This window comes from Rhineura floridana, chromosome 3, assembly GCF_030035675.1.
Source record: "Rhineura floridana isolate rRhiFlo1 chromosome 3, rRhiFlo1.hap2, whole genome shotgun sequence".
NCBI lineage: Eukaryota > Metazoa > Chordata > Lepidosauria > Squamata > Rhineuridae > Rhineura > Rhineura floridana.
Window position 1 is genome coordinate 148,875,694 of NC_084482.1, and position 12,022 is coordinate 148,887,715.

Sequence of the window (12,022 nt, forward strand, 5' to 3'; positions counted from 1 at the left end):
ACTTGTCCAATTGCACAGCTTGATGGGCACAGCAATCCAAATGCTGGGGAGCATGCAAAAGGGGGCTGGTGGAAAGCTCCACGGGATCCTCCTTCCACTCAGGAGCCACCAGCCTGGCTGAGCACCAGCTCCATTGTGAGTGATGTGCATGAGCCGGCTGGGAAGCACTGGCTCCAACAAACAGGCCTCTTGGGGAGTAAGCTACTCCCTGTAGGCCACAATGGAGAATAAATAATTTTACTGAGCCAGCCTTTTGGCCAGTGGAGTTTGTAGGGGATCGGGACCCAAGGAGGGGCTCTAAATATGAGGAGGATCTTGCATAAGTCCCTCCCGCAGTTCCTTCCTCACCACATCCCCAGAATACTCTATTTTTGGGGCTTCCGCTGGCTCTCTATCTCGTCCCTGGTGGATCCCCAGCGGTGCCAGCAAGGTCCTGGCGGCATCACAGCTTAGCCACAGCAGAGAGGAGCTGCCAGTACAGCCAGGAGCCTTGTGGCACAGCCCAGGCTCCACGGCATCCAACTCACCCCAGCCTGGCACCGTTATACAGGAGAGTGGATTCCTATTTTAAGTTTCTCCTTCCCCTATTCTATTCAGACTCCTGGTGTAGTTTCTATTAGTCCTCAATTTCTTAGACTGAACCTTTCACCCTCTTCTACAGAACTTCCTGAGCAAAACATGCCCTTAAACATTTAACCTTAAACTTTTGACCTCCTATGCAGGTTTTAAAGAAAAAAGCAACCATTTTGCTACCCCACACAAAATGGCTGAAAGTCATATTCCTTCACAGATACCCAAACATTGAATTTATTTTTCTTGATTTGAATTACTATTCTGCATTATATTCAATGACGATAATGAAGGGTGTTAGCATCATTGTTGACTCAATATATTTGGAAGAAGGGTGAGGTCATCCTTCTCTTCTGCAATAGAAGGTTGCTGGTTAAAAAATCTACAAATTCTTAGTCTATTAGAGGGAGAATAACAACCTCAGAAAAAATTACCTGCTCCTTTCCAGGGCACCCAGCAAAAAAGACAGGATCAGAAAGAGGATCAGAGAGGTAGGACTGAAGAAGGTTTAACCGAAGACCTGTAGGAGGTTCATTTGTCATCTTTACGCCATTCTGGAGAATGGTTACTGGAAACTAGACAAAACAAGTATGGCAACAGCACTGCATTAGGAGATTCCATTTTAATGTACCATTTCTACCCTTCTGTTTAGTTTAGAAGTATTCATTTTTTGTCTCCTGAATATCAGTCATGGGGAACCTTCAGCTTGTGAGCCAAACTGGGACTACCAGGGTCTGTAAGGCTGTTTTTCCCAAGTCAGACCTCCTTCCCCCCCACACACACTTGTCAGGTGTTGGGTAGATACAGCTGCAGCTGCAAATGAACAATTGGGAGCCTTAAAGCATGCTTCTGGAAGCCCCACTGGGATTGGCTCCAGGTTTTCCCAATTTAAGCTCCCAATTGGAGAAATTTGGAAGCACTGAATTTAAATTCAATGCTAAGTGCAAGCTCCACTCAGAGTGACTCCACTCAGGAGCTCCCAAGGGGAGTTAATCCCTACTGAAAGTGCAAGCCCCACTTCTGACAGGAATTTTTGCAACCACAGTTTAGATTTAAACTGCAGCTATAAAGATTCTTCCCTTGCAGCCCTGGCTTAAATAAAAGCCAGAGCTGCAAATGGGGAATCAGGAGCTCACTTAGAGTGCAGTAGTGATTCTTCCAGTGAAGTTTGACACCTGACATCATTATAACAAATGTCCAACATCTGGTGAATGCTGACATACATATACTAATCCTCAGTGAAGCACGTCTCCATTTTGCTACTAGGGTTGCCAGGTTCTTGGCTTGAGACTGATCCTGTATCTTTAGGAGAAGAGAGAGTCAGCCAAGTGCAGGTGTTCTTGCAACTCTGTAATGAGAAAAACCACAAGGTGGAATTCTCCCTTCCCCCTGCACAACTTTTAAAGACGCAGAAGACCTCTTGGTTGCCAGGCCCGGCCTCCAAGAGGTCTTCTGTATCTTTAAAAGTTGTGCAGGGGAAAGGGAGAATTCCACCTTGTGGTTTTTCCCATTACAGGGTTGCAAGAACACCTGCACTTGGCTGACTTTCTCTTCTCCTAAAGATACAGGATCAGTCTCAGGCCATGGACCTGGCAACCCTATTTGCTACTTAGTTATTCCTAAAATTCACTACAGTGCTGGCTTGCTCGAGATTCTTGTTGCAACTTACACAAAATAAGAAAATACATATAAAATCAGTAAACAGTTGAAACGTCTGTCACATAAATGATAAACAAATCCACATACAGATAACCAGCAGACTCACATCAATGCATGTAACTTCAGCAAAACAGCCAAAACTCCTTTTGAACAGAAAAGATCTGACCCATTTCCTGAAGGAGACAGGGGAGTTGGCCTGATGGTTCTCCCTTGGTAGGAAGTTCCACACTGAGGGCACTACCACTAAGATGGTCCTAATCCAGGTAGGCTCTTGCTGAACTTCAGATGGTGAGAGTGTCTGGCCAATCTTAAGGCAGAGGCTAAAATATACTCCTTTAAATACTCCGCATAGAGATGTAAAATGTCTGGAAATTTTAAATCCATGGAAAAATTGTTTTTTCCCAGTTTTTTGGGGGGGGAAATGGGTTTTTAAAAAAAGATTGGGGGGAAAAGCAATATTAGCACTTTTTACAGATTGAAAGTCACTTTGTTACTTCAGGAACATCAAATGTAATTATGTACAAGTTGGTTTGGCATAAAATTATTACATTTGGTATATTAAAAGTACATTTTATTCAAACAATTATTACAAATTGAATTTACTTTTTAAAATTCTTACTTTTTTTGGTAACAAACAGAGCTACAAGCTGCTGAACTATAAGGAACACCTGAACTGTAAGGAACCTCTTTGATTTTGCCAGTTTATGAGGAGCAAGCAAAAAACAATAAAAAAAACCCAGAAGAAACCACCAACATTAATAACAAAGGAAATTATTTATGCCTCATCTAGTTCTCCACAGTGTCAAGCAGACATAAACCACCCATTCCCATAAAAAGAACTGAGAAAATGGGGGGACCAAGATTCAATGAATATGTGTGAAATTTAATCAGACTCATTTTCTTTTTTTCTTTTTTTTACGATAATTTTTATTCAAATTTTCATAAAACAAACAAAACAAAATCATAAAACATTCAAAGACAAAAAACAAAACAAAACAAAAATGATTAAACAAAAAAATAAAATGTTGACTTCCCATTTGTCGCAGATCAGTTATAGGTCTACAATATATAACAATCCTGTCTCTTAAATTATATTATAAAATCACTTTCCTCCAGTAGTTATCTTAATTAATCATCAAATCTCATAGACATTACTTTATTCTTTCCACAAAAAGTCAAAGAGAGGTTTCAATTCTTTAAGAAATATATCTATCCATTTTTCTCCAAATAAACATATCGATTAATCCATCTCATCAAATCTGTTAAGTCCAATAATTTCAATAGCCATTATTCCATTATCCATATTAATTCCATCTTCCATCTTCAATAGTCCTGTTAAGTCCAGTAATTTCAGTGTCCAATCTTCCATTATCAGTATTCCATAATAATCTTGCTGTCATAGCCATAGTCATATAATAAGAGTCTGATGGGAATTTCCTCTATCCCAAATATTTTCTTGCCATCGATTCTGAATAAGTTGCTGAAATATTGTTGTAAAGTCATATCTGTGTTCTTCTTTTTTACAAAATGCACTGGCTCATCTCTTGAGAGTTTTTCCATTGTCACATGGCTGCAGTTAATTCCATAGATTTTCTCTATATCAAGCTCCATCACGTCATTCCAGTCCAGAAAATTATCCAAGCCATTGATAACTTTATCTCTAATATCTTCATTAATTTCTTCAGAGATAATGTTAAATTCCAAACAGTAGATTTTATTTCTAATATCCATAAACTCCAGATCTTTTTCCAATTCTACATTTGTTCCAATCTCCAGGGCTTGTATCTTCCCTTTATTTTTTCTTTTCTCATCTCTGATCTCATTCTCCTCTCTCACAGGATCCCCTATTTCTTTAAGCTCCTGCGTCATTTTGCTCAGTTCAATTTTCAGCTCCTTACTGCCCTGTCGCAGGGTTTGTTTCGTTATCTCAATCTCATCCATTATTTTCTGAAACATAATTACTTACAGATTCTCAGCCACTTTCTTGATTGCCATTTTTAAAACCACGAAAACAAAACAAAACAAAAATAAAGAAGAACCACTTCTTATTTCAGCAACAATTGGGTTAATATTCCAGTCTTGATGACATCACAGTATAAACAGAGCAGCCTGCCTTATCTCTCTATGTTCAAGAATACAAAACAAATTTAGTTCCCAGCATCAAAACAGTTAGTGGCGTCGTGAAGAAGCAGATTCGTCAAAATAAAATAGACCAAAAAGAGAATAGTCCCAGACAATATAATGTTCCAAAGTTCATATTTTTTATTTTTTTCTCCTCGGAATAGAAATCCCTCTTCTGTTTATATCTTTAGAATGCACTTCCAGGACAGCTTTTTGCAATAGAAACAGAGATAAGCTGTTAATTTCGTGAATAACAGAGAAGAGTTATGGCTCACCCAGAAGTTCTTTAAAGCTGATTCATTTGACAAATCTCTTTTTGCTGCAACAATTTAAACCAAGTAAAAAAAAATATAGAAAGAAGAGTGCTTGCCTGTTAGTCCGTTTTCTCTTTGAAGAAAAGATAAACGTATCGCATTAATCAGATAGAGCTTGTTCGGAAGACCGTCCAGCATTGCTGGCTGGACCTTTTCTCATAAATTAATGAAATCCAGTCCTCCCAACAAAAACAGGCTTTTGAGGTTGATCTCTACGTTTCTCCCTGCCCGGGAGAAATTTCATCAGTCAAAAAAAAAATGTTCTGACTGATTTATATCTGAATAAGCTTCTTCTGAGGCGGGAGCCCGTCTCAAAAGCAGGCACAAGCGAAGTCACCCTTCCCGGAAGTCCAATCAGACTCATTTTCTGAGCTATAGCTATCACTATCAGTTTCGTTTGTTATCATCATAGTTATCATGGACTTATAAAAACTGAAGATTTGCCCTGATTGAAACAAGCTTCTCTACCCTTTCACATGTCAGTTTATTTCTTGATCTGGTGTGTTTCCAAACATAGACCAGTTTATTTCACATGCTGCAGAAGATGGAGGAATCTGAAGTAGGCGAGAAGCAAGAGGAGTCAGAGTCTGTGTTGTGCAAAGACCTTGCCACCATGTTGCAGGAGGGATATGTTTGGCAGAATCCCAGACTGCATTCCTGGACCAAATCCCTGAAGATGTTTTGTATTCTGCAACATTTGAAAGTACCTTTCCAACATCAAGTCTTAAGTGTGATGCTTGTTTTGTAATCCAGTCAATTGCAGTAGCAGTACTATCATCACTTATATTTCCGCCTTTGAATCTTGGATCCAACAGATTTGCAGCAAGATGAATTGGATGGCAACAAAATTCTTCCTTTTTTAAAATAAAATCTTTCACTTTACTTTCTTCTGTGGTTGTAAGTGGAGATACACTGAGATCCTCAAAAACAGTTGTTTTTATCTTGGCCATTTATTAAGGAATTTCTAATAAAAGTGCAATGTCTGATTCAGATGCAGTGATTGCTGAAGAAACTGGTTTTAGAATCTTCAAAGAATTATGCAGCTGAATCCAGAAGACATCCTCATCAAGTACAGTGTTCCTTACACTCCTGGGTACTTTTAAGATCCTCAACTATTACTGTTTCATGAAGAGCTTCTTTGTTTTTTTAGTAAACTTTCAAAGGAGATCACCGCTCCACCCCACCAAGTTTTACTAAAGAGCTTCAGTGTCACTATTTTATTCTTTGCATTTTTTTCTTCTTGCTTCTTCTTGAAAACTGCAGCTACAATATGAGTAGCTTTTACCTGTTTTATAACTTCTTTTGCTCTTCTATAGATCCTTTGAACGGTGTCCAGTTTCATAATATCATTAAGAAGCAAGTTTAGCCCATGAGATGCATATCCTATTGCAGTAATATGTGGATACTTATCCATTATGACCTCCCATGCTGCTTTCATATTACTTGCATTATCAGTAAGCAAAGCAAATACTTTACCACTCCCAATTTTCTGTAGGGCTTCATGTATTTTACAACTGATATACTCTGCAGTACGCCTGTTCTCTCGTTTCAATGCTTCTGTAAAAAACTGGTTGAGGTGTTGTTATCACAAAATTTATAATTCTTTCTCTCACATTTGTCCACATCCATCTGTAAGTACTGCAAGACACAGTGCTTTGTTGATTTTTCCTTGCACAGAATCCATAATGGACTCTACGTAGGGCTGCCCTTGAAGACAGTTCGGAAACTTCAGCCGGTGCAAAACGCGGCAGCCAGGCTATTGACGAGGACCAATTGGTCTGCGCATATAACACCTGTCCTGGCCCGTTTGCACTGGCTACCTATTTGTTTCCGAGCCAGATTCAAGGTGCTGGTTTTGACCTATAAAGCCTTACACGGTGTGGGACCACAGTACCTTGTGGAACGCCTCTCCCGCTATGAACCTACCCGTTCACTTCGTTCAGTATCTAAGGCCCTCCTCCGGGTACCATCTCACCAGGATGCCCGGAGGATTGTTACCAGATCTAGGGCCTTTTCTGTAGTGGCCCCCGAATTGTGGAACAGCTTACCTGAAGAGATACGCCTGGCGCCTACAGTGCTTTCTTTTAGGCGCCAGGTTAAGACCTGGCTGTACTCCCAGGCTTTTTAATGTTTTTAATGTTAATGTTTATGTCTACGTTTTATTTTAATATTGTTGTTGATATATGTGATTGATTTTATTATAATATTGTATTTTTAATCTGTTTTGTACACCGCCCAGAGAGCTACTAGCTATGGGCGGTCTAAAAATGAAACAAATAAAATAAATAATAAAAATAAATTACGTGTTCAAATTCTGACTCTAAAGAGGCTTGCTCAAAGAATGTCTGCTGGGCAAACAATATGATGGTCTTAATAATTTAAAAGCTTCTTGCCAGTATGTATTTTCAGTTATTGACATGGGGATTCAGAAGAATATATTGCTCCTGCAAGAGCTTGACCAATTTTTTCCTGCTCTTCAGGTGTTATCTTGTTTACAAATGAAACTATTGAGGTGGTTGCGATGATGTGGCCAGCAACGTGTCCTCTAGACCCTTGCCCTTCTTGGCTTATTAAAGCTTGCCGAGGGGGTCTGACCAAGTGGATCCAGGGTGTGGCCAACACATCATTGTGGGAGGGAGTGGTTCCAGCTGCCTTGAAAGAGGCAGTGATTCGACCACTCCTGAAAAAGCCCAACCTGGACCCATTGGTTTGTGACAACTACCGACCAGTTGCAAATACCCTCTTCTTAGGGAAGGTGATTGAGAGGGTTGTGGCGCAACAATTGCAAGTACTCTTGGATGAAACAGATTATCTTGACCCATTCCAGTCTGGGTTCAGGCCTGGTTATGGGACTGAATCGGCCTTGGTCACCCTGATGGATGCCCTTTATTGGGAGAAGGACTGGGGGAGTGCGACCCTGTTATTTTTACTTGATCTCTCAGTGGCTTTTGATACCATTGACTATGGTATCCTTCTGGGCCGACTTGGTGAGATGGGTATTGGAGGCACTGTTTTTACAGTGGTTCCGATCCTATCTCCAGGGTCGTTCTCAGAGAATAGCATTGGGTGACTGTCTTCCGGCCCCCTGGCAGCTGTGCTGTGGGGTGCCACAGGGTACCATCTTGTCCCTCATGCTGTTTAGCATCTATATGAAGCCCTTGGGAGTAGTCATCAGGAGCTTTGGGGTGAGGTGTCAGCAGTATGCTGACGATACCCAGCTCTATTTCTCCGTAACATCTGAATCAGGAGAGGCCGTGCAAGCCCTGGACCGCTGCCCGGACACGGTGGTGGGCTGGATGAGGGCCAATAAACTGAATCTTAGCAAGATGGAGACACTGTGGGTTGGTGGTTCCCGAGTTCAGGTAGTTGGTCAGTTGCCTGCTTTAGACGGGGTCGTACTCCCTCTGAAAGAGCAGGTCCGTAGCCTGGGCGTGCTTCTGGATCCATCTTTGTCACTAGAGGCCCAGGTGACCTCAGTGGCTAGGAGTGCCTTTTACCAGCTTTGGCTGGTGAGACAGCTGTGGACGTTTCTGGACCGGGATAGCCTGACCACTGTTGTCCACATACTGGTAACCTCCAGGATGGATTACTGTAATGCGCTCTATGTGGGGCTGCCCTTGAGGTTGGTCCAGAAGCTGCAGCTGGTGCAAAATGCGGCGGCGAGACTGCTTACTGGAGCAGGGTATTGCCAACATGTCACTCCACTACTGAAAGAATTGCACTGGCTGCCCATTTGCTACCGGGCCAAGTTCAAGGTTCTAGTCTTGGTGTACAAAGCCCTATACAGCTCAGGACCAGGATATCTGAAAGACCGTCTTATCCCTTACATATCCAGTCGATCACTGCGCTCTGCAGGTGAGGGCCTCCTGCAGATACCATCTTATCAGGAGGTTCGTTCTGTACAATATAGGAAACGGACCTTTAGTGTGGCAGCACCTACCCTGTGGAATTCTGTCCCCTTAAATATTAGGCAGGCAACATCTCTGCTATCTTTTCGGCGCCTTTTGAAGACTTCTTTTTCAACAAGCCTTTTACGTTGAGAGCTATTGCAGTCTGTGTCTGAATTGCTTAATATGTTTTTAATAATGTTTTTAACGCTGTTTTGTCTTAATGTATTTTAAGATTTGTTTTTATGGTGTTTTAAAGTGTTTTTAGTGCCTTGTTTGCCGCCCTGGGCTCCTGCTGGGAGGAAGGGCGGGATACAAATTAAATAAATAATGATTTTTGGGATGCAGTTGTTTTCAATATTTGTTTACTTGAAGATGCTGATGATGGGACAACACTTTGTGATGATGCTGATGTTACAGATGGACCAGAAAGAGGACTTCTTGAACAAGAACTTTGGGGAAAGAACAGTTTGTTCTTACTGTAAATAGTATTTCTTCATGGATGACAGAGGTCTCCAAGTGGGTACTGTAGCTCCCCCTACAGCTCAGAGACAGGAAATGTTTCAGCAAAGTTTTTTGCTCCTCCCTTATTGCTGAGGCTCAGTTTCATTATTGCAAAGCTCCTATAACAGCCTCAGTGTAAAAGAAAATAATAGAATAGAACACTTGGAAAACACAACAGTTGTTAACCACAAGGTAAGAAACATATTAACAGCAATGAACTATATAATGACCCCAGGTAAGTGAGTAGACATGGCACTCAGTGACACTGACCCATCTAGCCAAACAATAATGTTAGGGAGGGCCTTGGAGACCTCTTGTCATCCATGAAGAAATACCATTTATGGTAAGAACAAACTGTTCCTTCTGTCATGGATGACAGGTCTCCTAGTGCAACATACTAAAGCTATGACCTAGGGTGGGTCAGATGGAGGCAGGACCTGTTGCAGGACTCTGCGACCAAATGCAGCCTCTGCTGAGGCATAGATGTCAATTTTGTAATGGCGTGTTAATATAGAAGGGGACGACCAGGTGGCCACCTTACATGTCCTCTATGGAGGCATTAGTGGAAAAAGCCGCCAAGGTAGCAGCCGATCTAGTGGAATGAGCCGTGAGATGTAACGGTGAGGCAGGTGTAGGGTGTCATATGCCAAAGAGATGCAAGCTTGAATCCACCTAGCCAAGGTATTGCGTGATACCTTCTTCCCCAAAGTAGGAGGATGGAAGGACACAAACAGGGAATCACATTTACGAAAAGACTCAGTCCTGTTAATGTAGACCTTTAGAGCATGTCTAACGTCTAATGAGTGCCACGTCTTCTCTCTGGGATGAGAAGGGTTAGGACAAAAAGAAGGCAAGATGATTTCTTGCTGCCTATGGAAGGCTGAGTTAACTTTGGGAACAAAGGCTGGGTCAGTTTGCAGCACCACCCTATCTTTGTGGAATGCACACAGTTGTCTCTGCACTGAGAGAGCCTGCAACTCAGATACCCTGCATGCCGTCATGATGGCTACCAGGAAGATTGATTAGAATGAGAGAACTCTGAGAGGAACAGACCCCAACGGCTTGAAGGGAGGCTTTTGGAGAGCGGTAAGGACAGTATGCAGACTCCATGATGGAAAACAATGTAGGACTGGAGAGCTTAAAGCAGTGGCCCCACGAAGGAACTTTTTGACAAGAGGATGCGAAGCCAGGGATGTATCGCTCCTAGGTAGTAAAATAGATGACAGAGCCAACGCTTACCTCTAATGTGTTTGGATGCATGCCCATTTGCAGGCCTTCTTGTAAGAACTGCAGAACCTCTGTAACCACCGCCGACTTGGCGCACCATACAAAGAAAGTTTTCCACATCGACTGGTAGCTTTGAATGGTGGAAGGACACCTAGCCGACAAGATGGTATTCAATACTGCAGGGGAAATACCCAGTGTTAACAGTCTATTGCACTCAATCTCCATGCGGTCAACCGGAGCCACTGTGGGTCTGGGTGTATCAGAGGACCCTGATGGAGCAAGTCTTGGCATGCCAGAAGGTGAAACGGTGGCATCTGTGCCAGTTGTACAATGTCTGAGAACCAGGGACGCTGCGGCCAATAGGGGGCTACTAGGACCACCTGAGCTGCTTCTGCCCTGATTTTCTTCAGGACTCTGGACAGCAGAGGAGTCGGGGGGAAGGCGTAGAGTAGGCCTGTTGGCCAACGTACTGCTAGTGCATCCTGCTTCTCCGCCCCACAACTCTGGAATTGGGAGAAGAATCTTTTTGTCAGGTGATTGTCGTCCGATGCAAACAAATCGATTTTGAAGCTGCCAAACTTCACTTGGAGGGACTGGAATACCTCCAGCTTGAGTGCCCACTCGCCCAGGAAAAGCTGTTGACGGCTCAGCCAATCTGTTGTTACGTTCAAGCGGCCCTGGATATACTCTGATGAGACTGATGACAGGTGTTGTTCTGCCCATAGGAGCATTGAGGTCGACTCGAGGTTCAGAGCCTTTGATCGAGTACCTCCTTGCTTGATTAAGTGGGCCCAAGTCGACGTGTTGTCGGTACGTATGAGGACGTCTGGGAAGTTGATGATGGCTGTGAAATGACAAAGGGCCAGATGTGCTGCCCATAGCTCTACCCAGTTGATACTTCTGGTTGCTTCCACTGACGACCAGCAACCTTGGACATATTGGCCTTGACAATGCGCTCCCCAACCCTGGAGACTTGTGTCAGTGGTAATGACTGCTCGAGGTGGATCCTGCAGTGGAACTCCCTTTTTTAGATTCCTTGTCGCCATCCACCAAGAAAGCAACCGCTTGACCAGTCTTGGAAGAAGGACATGATGGTGGTTGCACAGTGCGATGTCGGATTGATAATGAAGCAGAAAGCTTTGGAGTGGGCGGGAGTGCAAGCAAGCCCAGGGAGTAATCCCTATTGCTGATGCCATCATACCCAGTAGCTTGGCAAGCATAATTACATTGGCTGATTGAAGTTGCAACAGAATGGATGCTAGGGTGGCGATCTTCAAGATCCTCTCTGGTGACAGGGAGATGGACTGTCGTGCTGTGTCTAGCCTTGCCCCCAAGTGAAGTAACTGCTGGGAAGGATTTAGATTACTTTTTTGGTAATTTACCAGGAAGCTGTGATCCTTCAGGTACGCTAATGTAACCTGTATGTCTTGTTGAGCTCGATGGAAAGAACTGGAGCAGATCAGGAGGTCGTCTAAATAGGGATATATGTGGAGCCCTTGTAGCCATAGTCCTGCCACCAACGTCACCATGACCTTGGTGAAGACTCTTGGTGCCGACACCAGGCCAAATGGTAGAGCCTTGTATTGGAAGTGTTCTCCACTGTAGGAAAAGCGGAGCAATTGCCGGTATGACGGGAATATAGGGATGTGCAGGTAGGCTTCTTTCAAGTCTACTGATGCAAGAAAGTCCTGCGGGAGCTAAGGTTCCCGTATGGATGTAAGGGTCTCCATCCTGAACTTT

At 43.1% G+C, this 12,022-nt stretch overlaps 1 protein-coding gene across 1 annotated transcript in view; it reads right to left on the reverse strand.

The window, feature by feature from the left end:
• The window catches only part of DNAH12 (dynein axonemal heavy chain 12), a 292,017-nt gene that overhangs the window by 22,467 nt on the left and 257,528 nt on the right, over positions 1–12,022 (reverse strand). The window contains exon 65 of the mRNA XM_061618291.1: positions 1,005–1,145. Within this exon, the coding sequence (XP_061474275.1) occupies positions 1,005–1,145 (141 nt within the window). The remainder of the gene's footprint in view (positions 1–1,004; positions 1,146–12,022) is intronic.